Source organism: Artibeus jamaicensis, unplaced genomic scaffold (assembly GCF_021234435.1).
Source record: "Artibeus jamaicensis isolate MK-2021 breed Jamaican fruit bat unplaced genomic scaffold, CSHL_Jam_final scaffold_1019, whole genome shotgun sequence".
Classification (NCBI taxonomy): Eukaryota; Metazoa; Chordata; class Mammalia; order Chiroptera; family Phyllostomidae; genus Artibeus; species Artibeus jamaicensis.
The window spans coordinates 15,577,636-15,592,966 of record NW_026522025.1 but is presented as its reverse complement, the minus strand read 5'-3'; the positions used below and the strand labels follow the sequence as shown (position 1 = coordinate 15,592,966).

At 35.2% G+C, this 15,331-nt stretch overlaps 1 protein-coding gene across 16 annotated transcripts in view; it reads right to left on the bottom strand.

The window, feature by feature from the left end:
- Positions 1–9,453: 9,453 nt before the first annotated feature.
- Positions 9,454–15,331, bottom strand: part of MIER1 (MIER1 transcriptional regulator) — a 58,538-nt gene continuing 52,660 nt past the window's right edge. For all 16 annotated transcript variants that reach the window (XM_053655449.1, XM_037164884.2, XM_037164885.2 and 13 more), the window contains 2 exons: positions 14,707–14,846; positions 9,454–12,407 (listed from right to left, as the gene is read on the bottom strand). In XM_053655449.1, coding sequence (XP_053511424.1) covers positions 12,103–12,407; positions 14,707–14,846 — 445 coding nt within the window. In that variant the 3' untranslated portion in view covers positions 9,454–12,102. The remainder of the gene's footprint in view (positions 12,408–14,706; positions 14,847–15,331) is intronic.

Below are 15,331 nucleotides of genomic sequence, written 5' to 3'. Positions count from 1 at the left end.
AGGTGTCAGATCTGGTCTAAGAAGCTCAGTCCAGGTAGTTGAGCTTTGGATAAAATCATTTTTTGATTTTGAGCCTTAAGTTTTCTCTTCATTAAATAAGAGGACCAAGAGGGAGGCTCCGGAAAGGCCGTATCTGAGCCTTTACATGCTCCTCTCACCCAGTAGCTTCAGTTACAGGCTTCTTGTTGGCTCTGCACAAAGCCCAGTGCGCAGGGCTCCGGGAGCGCCACTGTGTGTTACCAAAGCACGCCTCTCTGCCAGGTACACAACGAAATGGAATCAAGTGCCAAGTGAGCACTGGCAAAAATTTGAAGGCTACTACAAGTTTGCAATTCTGAAATATACAGTGCTCTGAAAACCTTTTTTCTTTTGAGTTTGTTGCCAAACTCACTTGGTGGCAATATCTGACTTGGAATTTGTATGAAGTATTAATATATCTTCTTGTGGACATATGTGCCCTTTAGCAGAGATTTCTAGACCCTGCTGTGCTTTTAGAAGTACACTCCCTCTCTAAAATCTGAAAATATCTGGCCACAGGACTTTAAAGAAGGTACTGTACAGCTGTACTGTCATTATCTAGTGCTCTTGAGAGACTTTTCTACGTGATTTTTATAATCCCAACAGCTTTGCAATGATGACAGTGGGTATATTCCTTATTTTACAGGTGGGCACTTCAGTGGTTTTGTTTAGCACAAGGTTACAAATTAAAAGCAGGACTGTGGAAATAGAAATATGGCTGCATTTGGATGAGGGGGATGCAGAGGGGTGGCATGATACAAAAAGGCTACTGGAAGATTCTAAATAGAACATTTATTTTTAGACTATCCCTTGGTTTAAAGGCAAGTACAGTATGAGGTATAGTTAGAAATGTGGAAATGCAAGGCCAGTCACTGGGATTTGAGCTATTTGTTCTGAAACGGAGTGTTTATTTAAGTATTGGTAAACATTAATGCCACTGCTTTTCCGTGCCTTGTAAATGCCAGTGGTTCAGAAACATTTCTAAAGTTTGTAACTATAAATGATGAGTGAACTTTTCAACAGCAAACTTAATCCCAAATTTAAAGAAGGGGGTAAAGAACTGTATGTATTGCTAATATCCGAGCCACAAAAAACTGACTTGGTCCCTCCGTGGAACCCACCAGGGTGACTCTGGCTAGTAACGTAGTGACTGCCAGCTTATCCTCTTCCCTCTCACAGCCTCCCTGAAAACCAACAGATCATAAGGTGAGGGAGAATGTTGAGGTACAGAATTACACAAGAGCAATGGGAGATGATGGTTTCATAATTTAACCAGAGACCATCTGAGGAAAGAAAGGTTTCAAAATTATTCCTGGAGTCTGAGCTGAAAAAACAAAAACACCCAAAAAAACAAACACCCCCCAAAACAAACAAACAAACAAACAAACAAACCCCCAAAAACAAAACCCAAGAAGGTAGGTGTCATGGTGGAATGAGACGACCCCTTTGGGCCTCCCCTTAAGTCTACAAATCAAACACCTCTAACCCAACAAAGGTTCCCCCGTTCAACGCACAAACATGCCTCCAAGACCCATGCATTGGTACATCTGAAGGTGGCGTATTGGAATGTGTAGAGATGGGATGGGAAAGGACAGGAATGATGTCTGCAGATGCAGTTCAGCAGCTGCCGCAGCCACAGAAAACACGAGTGGTGGACGAGTGGGGGTGCGGCCCCCACGCTACAGGCTGGTGGAGCTTAAGAAGGGCACAGGCAGCATCAATGCCTGAGACTCTGCTCCATCCCCCGGGGGCGAGGGAACACAGTCCAGCAGCAGAGCCACGTCTACGGAGCCCTGGCTAGAGCACCGCAGCCGGCAGCCATCAGCAACAAGGATGCGCAGCGCTGCAGGCTCAGGAACCTGCCTCCTCCTGCCCGACCCATCCCCCCACCACCGTGACCCATCCCCCCACCACCACGACCCATCCCCCCACCACCGTGATGCTGCCCTGAGAGCGAGGCGATCTGGACACAGGGGAAACCCACCACCCTGGTCACCCAGGAATTAATTTACACACCCAAAGTGACAACCCCTCCAACCATGAAAATAAAGGAAGACTTCTGATTAACCTGCTTGAAATGTTAAGATCAAAGCAGTATGAAAACAAGAGCTCACTACCTCAAATGTGAAGACAGAAGAACAATCCATCAAGTACCATGAATGACCAACATAACATGGTGGGTAACAGAAATAAAGTCTCCAGAAACCAAACTCAAAGTCACACAAGACTGATTTAAATGACAGAATTCAATATGGCAGTCGTGAGGAAACTCAACAAAATACAAGAAAACTAAGAAAGGCAGTTCAGTGAGCTCAGGAATAAAATCAGTAAACAAAGGAGTACTTGGTCAAAGTGACTGAAACTCTAAAAAACAACCAAACAAATTCTGGGGCCAGAAAACCTCAATGAGATGAGGATTGCATTAGAAAACACTGGGGACAGAGCAAACCATATGGAAGAGAGCATTCGTGAATTCAAAGATAGAAACCTAGAAATGACAAAGAAGAGAAAACTTAGTTTAAAAAATATGAAAGTACTATATAGAACTGACTACATTAGAAAGAGCCACATAAGGAAAATGGATAACCCAGAAGAACAGAGAGAGAAAGAACAGAGAGAGCCCATTCAGAGAAATAATTTGAGAATGTCCCAAACTTAGGGCAAGGACTGGACATTAGAGTACAAGAAGCTAACAGAACACCTAATTATGTAAATGCAAAATACTTTCTCTAAGATGTGTTATATTAGAACTCTCGTAAGTTAATTCTACAGAAAGAATTCTCCAGGCAGCCTGGGAATAAAAGGCAGTAACCTACAAAGGAGAACCCATCAGACTAGGACCAGACTTCTAAGTAGCAACCATACAGGCCGGCGAAGAGTGAAATGCTATTCTCATACCGAAAGAAACTACCAGCAACAATGACATACCCAACAAAGGATATCCTTCAGATAAAAAGGAGAAAGAAAGCCTTTCCCAGAGGAAAGCTGAGGGAATTCACCACCACGATACCTGCATTCCACAAAATGTTTTAAGGAGCACTTCTACCTGAAACAAAAAGATAAAAAGTACACAAAACTTTCAAGGAACCGTGACAGACAAAAGGAAAAAAGCAGGCAATTACAACTCTATTTAAGATCAGGATACTGAACCATTGTAATACAAGGTGTTAAAGGGAAAAAAGCATTAAAAATAACTAGAGCTACTGCAGTTTGGTAACAAATGCACAACATAAAAAGGTAATCTGACAAGAAAAGTATAGAAGGGGAGGAAAAAAGGTTGAATTTGTGTAGGTGAATGAAAATAAGGTTCTACCAAGAAGAAAGATGACTTTTTATTTAGGGAACATTTTGAACAAACTTCATGGTAACCATGAAAAGACGAGAGCTGAGACATGAAACATGAGAAGAGAGAAACTGGAGAAAAACAGCACAGAAAACAACAAACTAAAACAGCACAAAGGAACACGAGGGGGAAGAAACAACAAGGATACACGGCAGTCAATAAACAAAAGATTAAATGACTGTAGCAAGTCTTCACACATCGATGATCGCCCTAAATGTACATGAAGGGAATGCATCAACCAGTACGTACAGAGTCGCTGGATGGATTAAAAAACAAGACTGAACTATGCCACTTTCAGGACACCCATCTCCCAAAGACAAACACAGCCTCAAAGTAACAGATGATATTCCAAGTGAATGATAACAAGAGAAAGGTGAGTGTTGCCATACTGGTATCAGATGAAATATATTTCAAGACAAAAAAGGTAACAAGAGACAAAGATGAACATTGTATAATGATAAAAGGGACAATTGCAATTCATGAAGATATACACTCATATTAATATATATTTACCTGACCTAACAGCACCAAAATATAAAAAGCCATTCAAAGACGTAAAGGAAGAAATGGACAGTATATAAAAAATAACAGTAGTAGGAGACTTCAATAGCCCACTTGACCAGCGATAGGTCGTTCAGACGAAAAGTCAGCAAGGGAAACATCAGCCTTAAATGAGGCATTAGACCAGACAGAGTTAGTATTTATAAAACTTCCCATCCTGAAACGACAGAATACACATCCTTCTCAAGTGCACATGGAACATTCTCAAGGATAGGCCGTATGTTGGGACACAAAACAACTCTCAATAAATTTAAGATTAAAATCATACCAAGCAGATTTTCTGACCACACAACATGAAACTGGAAGTCAACTACAAGCTGAAAAAAAACACAAATATGTGGAAATCAAGCAATATGCTAATTAAGTATTGGGTCAAAGAAGAAATTCTTAAAGAGACCAAAGAATATATAGAGATGAATGAAAAGATATGACATACCAAAATTTTTTTGGATGCAATGAGAAGTTTACAGCAATGTAGGCCTCCCTCGAAGAAACAAGAAAAGTCTCAAATAGACAATCTACCATTATACCTTAACTAGAAAAAAGAACAAATGAAGCCCACAGCAGTAGAAGGAAAGAATAAAAATCAGAGGTGATATGATATAAATGAAATAAAGAATAAAAAGACAATTAAAAAATTAATGATACAGAGCTGGTTTTGGGAAAAGATAAAGTTGAGAAACCTCTAGCTAGTGTCACTAAAGAAAAGAGAATACTAAAAGTTACAACAGAAATGCAAAGGATTACACAAAAATACTATGGAAGGCTATATGCCAACGATTTGACAACCTAGAAGAAATGGACAAAGACTTAGATATAACCTTCCTAGACTGAGCCATGAAAAACTTGAAAACCTGGATAGACCAACCAACAGTAAGTAAAGTGAAACAGAAATCAAAAACTGCCCCCTTCTGTCAAACCACCACCAAAACCCCACACACAGAAGTCCAGGACCAGATGGCTTCACTAGTGAATTCTAACAAGCATTCAAAAAAGATTCAATGCCTATCTTTCTCAAACTCTACAAAAAGTAAAAAATAAAAACCAAAATAAAACTGAAAAGTAGGGAATAGTTCCGAACTCATATTATGTGCCAACATTACCCTGATACCAAAACAGGGCAATGATCTAACAAAAAAAGAAAATTACAGGCCAGTGTTTCATATAATTAAATCCTCGACAAAATATTGGCAAGTCAAATACAACAATACATTAAAAGGATCACACATCACAATCAAGTGGGATTTATTTCAGCAACACATGGATGATTAAACATCCACAAATCAATCAACTTGATACACATTAACACAATAAAAGGTAAAAATTATGATGTAACTAGATGCATAAAAAGCATCTGACAAGATACAATAGCCATTGTGATAAAAACTCAGTAAGACGGATGTAGGAGGAAAGTACTTCACCATAAAGAACATATATGACAATCCCTCAGCTAACATTATACTTACTCAATGGTAAAACACAAAGCTTTTCCTCTAAGATCAGGAACAAGACAAGGATGACCTCTCTCACCAGTTATTGAACATAATACTGGAAGTCCTAGCCAGAGCAATTAGGCAGGGAAAAATAAATAAATAAAAGGCATCCACTGGAAAAAAGTAGTAGTATCACAATTTGCAGATGACATGACAGTATATATAGAAAATTTTAAAGACTACCAACAAACTATGTAGTAGGATACAAAATCAATGCACAAAAATCTGTGGCATTTTTATACACTAACAACAAAATATCAGAATGAGAAACAATCCCATTTACAATCACAACAAAAAGAGTAAAATACCTAGGAAAAAACTTAACAACGGAGATTAAGGACTGGTGCACTGCAAACTACAAGTCACTTGAACAAAACTAGAGAAGACACAAATGGAGGGATACTATGTTCTTGTGTTGAACAATCAACATTATTAAAATGTCCATATTACCTAAAGGATTCTACAGATTCAAGCAATCACAATGAAATCTTGATGGCATTTTGCACAACAGAACAAAAAAATTCTAAAATGTGTACAGAACCACAAAAGACCGTGAGTAACCAAAGTAATCCTGAGAAATGAAGAACAAAGCCAAAGAACACACTCTGATATTTAACTATACTACAAAGCTATAGTAATCAAAACAATTTGGAATTGGCAGAAAAACTGACACACACTAATGAAACAGAATCAAGAGTCCAGGAATAAACCTGCACATATATGGGCAACTGACTTACAATACAACAAGGGAGCTAAGAATATACAGTGGAAAAGAAAAATCTCTTCAGTACATGGCTGAAAACATTCTTACTCTGGAGAAGAAAACAAGACGTCAGGCCCAGGAAGCACAGAGAATTCCAAACAATATGAAAACAGGCCCACACTAAGACATAATGTAATTAAAATGGCAAAAGTTAAGGATAAAGAGAATTTTGAAGACAGCAAGAAAAAAATGAGTCACATGGAAGGGAACCTCTTAAGTCTATCAGCTGATTTCTCAGCAGCAACTTTACGGGGAGTCACAAGAAATAAGTTAGGAACCTACAACATAAAATACTGTCTCAAGACAAGATTATCATTCTGAATTAAGGAAGAGTAAGAGTTTCTCAGAAAAGCAAAAATTAGAGTACACCACCACTAAATCACGTTTACAAGGAATGTTATGGTAAAGAGTCTTCTTTATACAGAGAAGGCCATAACCAAAAATAAGAAAATACAAAAAGAAAAAAAATGTCACTGGTAAAGGCACATATATAATCAACACAGTGAATCAAGCACTTAAAGCTAAGATGAAGGTTAAAGACAAAAGCAGGAAAATGAACTGTAACTACAATAAATAGGGGGCACAACAAAACTAAAATACAAAACATGACATCAAAAACAAAGTATGGAAGGCAGAATAAAAATGTATTCCTTTTAGAGTGCATTTGAATCTAAACTCCTATCAGCTTAAAATAGGCTGCTATAGATGGATACGTATGAAACATGAAACCACAAAACAAAAATCTACAAAAAATACAAAGAAGAAACCTTATCAAAACATTAAAGAAAACCAGCAAATCAAGAGATCAAGAGAAGAAAGAAACAGAGAACAAAAACTAAAAAACAATGAGCAAAATGGCAATAAGCACATACCTATTAATAATATAAATGTCAATGGACTAAATACCCCAATCAAAAGACACAGGGAGGCAGAATGGATTAAAAAAACAAAAACAAGACTTATCTATATGCTGCCTACAAAAGACTCACTTAAGATTGAAAGACACATATACAGACTGAAGGTAAAGGGATGGAAAAAGATAGTTCATGCAAATAGAAATGAACAAAAAGCCAGAATTAGCAACACCCGTTATCAGACAAAATGAACTCTGTAACAAAGAATGTAAAGACACAAAGGAGGACATTACAAAATGATAAAGGGGTCAAAGAAGATAAAACAATTCTAAATATCTATATACTGATTTGAAAAGATATCTACATCCCTATGTTCACTGCAGCATTATTCACAATAGCCAAGATATGGAAGCAACCTGGGTGTCCATTAGTAGATGAGTAGATAAAGATGTGGTTTATACAATGAAGTATTACACAGCAATAGAAAAAATAAAATCTTGCCAACTGCAACATGGATGTACTTAACAGGGTTTTCAGTAAATAAGTTACAGAGAAACACATACACTGTATGATTTCACTTGTATATGAAATCTAAAAAAAAAAGTACAAAAACAGTCTGATGCCATTCTCTGATTGATCTCTTTTCAGTTATGAAAAATTAAACCATCTCTAACTAAAGGTACAGATAGTCTCTTTTTCTCTTTAAAAAGTTTATGTATATTCCTCACATTAACCCAAAGTCCATTTTCCATTTTTCTTTCAGAGGAAAAAGAGCAAAACCATTTATTTTAGAATTACCTGAACTCACTCTACAAACAAGTTCTAGCTGGTGTGCAGGAAGATGCATTTAGTCAACACTACATTCAGTCATTCACATTAACAATGATGAGAACAGCAAAAAGTAGATTTGCTAACCAGACTAAGTTTCCATTTGGCCTCCCTTCTCCCAAACTTTAGGAAATCTGAAGACTCCCCACCCAACAGGGAATGACAAGAGAAAGAGGCAAGTCTTGGATAATCCATAGCTGTTATGTATAATCAGCCCTGGAGTAAATGTTAAACATAAATGGTCTGGCTTAGGGCATAGTACATTTATTTCATGTTGGCTTAATTTCTAACAGAAATATTATGTTGGAGGAAAATATTACTTGGCTAGAATTATATGGCCGAGTCTAGTAAACTCCCTGAGAGGTGCCTACTTTTCCTTGCCTTTTACCTTCTCTGCACTCAGCCTTCACTTCTACCACAGCACTTACCTGCTAATTCCTTCTTGAAGAGAACATGCCACACTGCCGAGGCCAGAGCCCAAGCACAATAGCTGGCACAAGTATAGGCCCAAATACTGTCCAGCAAAACATGAGAAAGACTTGTCACCATTGACACTGAAGTATGAAGAAGCCTTTAGTATCAATTTAGATAAAGGGGAATTAGAATTAAGCTTATTCACAGCAAGCAAAATGACATTTTAAGTATAATATACATTCTAAATAAACCATAGAAGGTGAAGATAAAAATTATTCATGTTCAGAAAGGGAAACTCTCCAGGTACATACACAAGTAAAGACCAGCACACTACTAAGGAGTACATAATTAATAAGGTTATAGAAAATTGGTGTTAGAAGATAAAGAGGCTAATCCAAATAATACAGAAAATCATCCCATAATTTGGAGGGATGACCCCGTAAGATTTTGCAAAAAATAAACTTGATTATTAAAAAGCAGTGTTGATTTTATTATAAAAATTTAAGCAATCCATAGAATCATATGATACAGAAAGGTCATTTTATGGAAGACAGAATAAAAGGTTAAAATTTGGAAATTCCTTTTTCCTCCCCGTAATGTTATTTATTATATGGTCGTCCACACTGGCATTTTTCATGAGTATGGATTATAGATGGGATAGCCTTCACATCTGATTTGATATTTAATAGTGATATAGAGCCAGTTAGTCAGTCCTAGGGTAATACACATGTTGGCTATGGAGGTTCACTCATTCATTCAAAGTGCCCACTCTTAATTTTCTATTAAGAACAAAGCAAATATTGTGACAAAAGTTTTTGCAAAATATTATGTGGTGTAGTACCTTGCAGTGATATTTGCAATGCAAAAGGAGGAACAAATATTTTTAATTATATAGTTCAGTGGAAGAGAAACAGGTAAATAGAGGTCCATAGACCAAAGAATCTCTCTGGAAGAAAAAAAATTAAAAAAAACAAAAATAAATCACCCAAGATGAGGTAGAAGGGACCAGAAGCCACTGAAACACTACTTGGTGAAATAGGTATGTTTAGAAGCAGAAAGAACAGAGATTATATGTAATTTATATAGTAAGTAATGTGCATCATACAAACTCAAAACCTGTAAATCAAACCTAGTGAATCAATCTAATGAAAATCATTCACACAGCATTATGTAGGCAAATGTGTTTAAAAAATATTTTAATAAGCATATTCAGAATGGCAGACAGGGACTGGGAGAAGGGAATTATTTTACAGTGCAAAATTACTATGCATAAATTTAAAAACCTCTAACTCAAAATTTTAAATGCCTATTTAAATATTATTTCAAATACATTTTAGAGCTCAACAGATTTATGTTGAACTGAGCTGCAGATTCTGAACTCTATTTGAAAACACATCATAGAACAGAATACCATTCCAAATGAAAACAACAGTGCTTTGCTGGGGTTGGCAGAGATTAAGTAACTATTAACAAAGACTTCTTTTCCCAAAGCAATTTGTCAGAAGTTCAAGAATTATGTACTAAATATTAAGCAAATTAGATCATATCGCTAAAAATTTTATAGTGCAATGACTTATTAAGTTAAAATGGCTGCATTATGAAGAGCAAAGTACTGTGTGAAATAACTGTATAAACATAAAATATAATTAAATATTTCTTTATGAAAAGCTGAGTATTATGTATTATAATAGTGGAATGTCTTTCATTAGGCATACTTTAGAAGAGAAGATTAAGAAAAGATTTCCTAACATGTATACATGTGCCATATTTGCAAGTGTGCCTGAGAATTTACCAAAAATGTTCCTGCAATATTAGTCTGTAAGAACTTCACAAACCTGCAAACAAAATGCATCTTTTATAAAAGGTAAAAATGGTGTCTTAAATATTGCAACAACTTAAAAGGTACAACATTACTATTCATTTGAAATATTTCTACAGTCTTTGACAAAGAGCTGGGATACTTTGGATTTGTTTTAATAAAATCTAATTTAGAAAATGGATTGTGATCATCTGTTAAAGCTGCCATTCTGGATAAATTAAATATTCTAGGTAAAACAAAACAAGAACAAAAAAATTCATGCTTCTCAACACTTCCACCTAAAACTTGGATTTACTTGGATATGTATGTAACAGTGAGTGTACATTAATATGAAGTGTTGTAAAGTGGCTTTTAATAACACTGTTGGGGGAGAACTTGTTCACACTGGTGGAGGGAAGCAGTCTGAACATATGTTAATAGTAATACTTTGTGGGAATAAGGCCTAAACCATAATATCTCAGTGCAAACCTCTACTCCATTGCATTAGACAGTTGAGCCATTAAAAACAAGATCACAGAAGATTTACTTTCAAAAGGCATTGGCTTTTGAACTAATGGCTGAAAATGAACTGGTGGAAGCATTTGGGGTATGCCTGTATGTTAAAAACAATAGTTAATAATCTTTTATAAAAGTTTGGATATAGGTTGGTCTATCAGCTGTATAAAACTACATTTTTTAACAAGAATTTTGCACTAAAAATAAAATGGCACTCTTGCAAGGCTATGCGAATGGATGATCCTATTTGTAATCACAGAGCAATAGTTATAGTATATCTTATTTTCATTTTGGAAATACACTATCAGATCTGGAAAACTAGACTGTAACTAGAAAAGTCCAAAAACTTTTCTAACTTCATCACTTTTTCCTGTTAAAAATCAATAGTGTTGCCTGCCAACTCCATGTGTGTGCCAATTATCTAAATATCACTTGACCTTTCCCCAGTTTATTTAATGCAAAAATGGGAAATTTCATAATGCATACAAAAATAACTGAACAAGATCCTGGTCAGCATGATACATTTAAGCACTTAAGCCAACATTAAACTTTTGTTTTGCTTCAAAAATAATTCTGAAAATTATAGTGAATACAAACAAACTATGCAATATAAGTATCATGCTTAATTTCAGAATTCCCACACTGTTTGTCCATAAGTAGAAATTTGAAAAAAACATTTTCACAATCCTTCATGAATGTTTTTACCGCCTGGATAAGAAACATGACTTAGTTACACACAAACACTTAAAAATTCATTAGAAAAACCATAGCAAAATAAAATGAAAGCTGACAGACTCAGAATATCAATTCCTCTCATAAAAGTTTACCAACTGTACAAGTTAAGAAAATTATACAAGCTTTTGTATTAAGAAAGGACAGCTCAGTCAAGACATATATGTACTGCAAAAATCTTTCAAAGGCTACAAAGAATCTGGAAAAATACAGAATGTATTTCTTAAGCCCAGATAAGAATATAGAAGACATCATTGATGTCATAAATTTTACATATACAAACCTGACTTGGTTTATCTTTAAACTTCTATATATAAAAATTCATGCTAGCATAACTTTCAGGATTCATAAGGGTTTCCTTAATAATGACACTCAATATGTATAAAGAAATGTTTGAAAGACATTTCAATAAACTAAAAACACACAAAAAACTGGTGTTAAGCAGAAAGTTTTTCTTCTCTGCCATCAAACTATGCAAAAAGTACTTTGTAGTAAAATTTTAGGATTAATACATCCAATGATAAGGTACAGATATATCTTTAGTTCATTCAAATTTATCAGACTATTTGTTTTATCCTTTAAAAGAGTCCTTTATGGTTTTAAAATAAAAATTGTGCATAAGGCAGAATTATGAAATCTTATTTTCTAAAGTTAGGACTCAATCCAATTTTCAAATGTTGACCAATTGCTTCAAGAAAATCAAGTTTTTAAGGTAACCCATCAACCCTGAAAATTACAGTCCACCAGGATTTACTCCAAAGAAAGTAAAATAAGTCTAAAATTCAGTCATCTGTGTTTTCAAGTTCTTCAAATTTTCCATGTGAGATTGTTTCTTGGAAAAATTCAGAAGAACCTGGACTTTCTTTTCCACTGCTGTTCACCCTCCGCCTTTTGGCAGGTCTCTCACTTTTCTCATCAATATGGGCAAGTTTTGGGTCAGTGGTAAGATTATCTGTTTCATAACCATTACTATCCATATCTGCATGAAGTGGTTTCTTATTTCCACCTGTTGGTCCATTAACGTGTAACCCTTCAACTTTTACTTCTTCTTTGTTTAATATTTCACCTGGTCCATTAGATGATACCCCTAAGTTGGAAGAAACATAAACTGCTAATATTAAAAAGTTAAATTTGCAAATGATTATAAGACAGCTATTATAACACAAGTTTTCATCAAGGAAGTGAAGCATCAAATCTGTGTGTGGTTTAAATTCTGGATCTATTTACCTAACAGCTGTGTGATCTTAGGCAATTTATCTATATTCTCTGAACCTAAGTTTCATCACAAAAACAATGAGGATAATTTACCTTAGAGGGCTGTTGTGAAAATTAAATAAGTTAATAAATATAAAGAATTAAGAAAAGAATTTGGCATATATTAAGAGTGTATTGATATTACCTGACAACAAACAAGCACCGGATCCAGCAGTCATAATAAGTTAAATTTAAGCAGAGATGCATAAATTATTCAGATTTAACAAATTGCTGTAACTTTCTAAAACCATGTAAAAAAAGAATTATATTCTTTCTTTAGAAGCTTGAGCATTATACCCCCATATAAAATGAAAATGACGTGACTTTTTTATTTTAATGTAAATCTGTGGCTATTACTATACTTTATGGGTGAAGATCATATATGACATTTATCTAACTATTTAAGTAACCTGTCATGTTAAACATTAATGCTTGCACTACTTAAGGATATACCTGAATATGCTAAAAGTAAACACAAATTCCTCCATGACAGGCAAGAAAAGAAACAGTCTAATTATTCTAATAAAAGTAAGTAACAGTAAAAAGGTCATGTTGAAGTTAATAGCAAAATAAAGTAGAAATTTTGGGGACACGTACTGTAAAAATATAGAATGTGCCACTCATGATACTTAAAATTTAATTAAAACATTCAGTATAGAGGATGAGCCTCAAATATATTTTGACTTAGAAAATTTCTGTTTTCCCCAACTCAAAAGTACACTCAAATCATGAATGCACATGATATTATGCATCATGATACTGAAGGCATGACTTTGCTGTAATAAGCCCAAAGAGTTGGTAACACTGTGATTAGGTCAAAAATAACTAACATTTCAAGACCCTAAAAAGTCCCTTACAAAAGAAATAAAATTAGGTGCCAAGTTCCTTCCTTGCCTTGAGAAACCTGAGAAATGTGAGTTTTAAGTACCCAATGTGAATGGGCTACTACTTATAGGTAACTTATGAAACTCTCCTAGGCTAACTGCATGTTCTCATGAAATGGTTAAAAAAGATCAAGAAAAGGAAATTACTTATTTGACATTATGAGCAAACAAAAAAAGACAGGAGTACCAACTGAGTTTCCACCCCCTAGTCCCAAGCACAGAGTTTCAGCTTTTTATCATATTTCAGCATGGATGTGGCTAGCTTTAGATGTCATGTCAGTAATATACTTTTTGGACCAGGAAGTGGCCACTAGGCCCTAATTCTTGTTTGTTTCGCTTGCAGTGATAGAATAGAAAGGTGTCATCAATGAACAAAAGCGCAGTACATTCACTACAGTGATGCCAGCATTTCTCTTCTAGTTTCTGTCACATCAGAAGGCAGGAGGGCAGAACTTAGTTCTAACTCTCCAGCTTCTTCCTAAAGAGGACTGAAGGACTTAGTACTTTCTGCCTGGCAACTGTCTTATTCTTATGTAGAAAGACCATTTTTATTAGATTAGAAGTCAAAGTAATTCTCTGACTAGGTCTTACTAATCAGCAAGCACAATCTTTTTGATCCACTGTATTACTGTAAACAAGAACATTATCTGAGCCTCAATCATATTGGTATGCCTTTTGCTTCTTTTTTCATGGAGATGATAACAGCAATGTTTCTATTCTGACACCTGCTGTATCTTTTCTTATCCTTCAAGGTCATTATGCTATCAAAGAGAAAAACACTCAAAACACTGCCTTTGCTATTTACCTCATTTAATCTATATAGTTAATGCACCTGTCTGAATAAGTTATAAGCTTTTAAAGTACTGGTATTTCTGTATTTCTGATGTAACATGGCTGGAGTTTGGGTCTAAGAGATAACAAGAATACTTATTCAGGCATCCCAACTGGATAAGAAAATAGATGCTGCTCAAGAAAAATAAATTTCTTAAAAGAAATGGTCAGTGTTGACAGAATACTTTATTAAACTGACTTTAATAGTTCATTAAACTAAATTGGGAAGTCTTTCCAATTAATTTGTATTCTGTGTGTATTAATATGTATGTATGTATACATGTATGCTGACGTTATGTATGTTTCATCTGGTACTTAAAACTATTATTTTAAATTCTGCTTTGGAAGTTTAATAGAAACCAAAACTGAACAGTCCAGGCTACAGGAAGAAACAGAAGTGTTTCTTTGGTTGCTTACCATTTTGATTACTATTGCTTACAGTGCCATCTTCTTTCTCAGACTGGCTGTTACTACTGTTTGAGGCAGTTGGGGGAGGGGACGGTGCTCGACTAGACGCAGCACTTTCACTTTCATCTAGAAGCCGATCCATGTAATCCCTTAAAATTAAGTAAAATAATAAAGTAGTTATTCTTATATTAAAAAGCTAAAAATAAAATTAAATGAGGTTAAATTGAGAAGGCTTTATTAACAAATATATCCTAATTTTCACTTACAGTGAAAAAATTGTCAATTCCAGTGCCTCATCTATCTATCTATCACACCAGGATCTGAACACTTAAATGGAAAGTTTCTTTTGGTTACATGTTTGTAGGGAAAGTGCACAAGACCTTTAAACTAGCTAATTTTAGACACCTATAGGCAATTGTAAAACTTTAAAAACTGTAGGCAAGTGCTCATAGTGGCCCAATTAAAATCAGATCTTCAAATGAACATGGGGTGACATCAATCAGGAATACAAAAGAATTTCTGAACAGACACGGACTGGAATTTTAAAGCTCCTTAAGATTATTTGATGACTATGGCAAAATGTGAAAGATGAACTGGGGTCCTAATGAATCCCCTCCTTAAATTTTCCTGGATA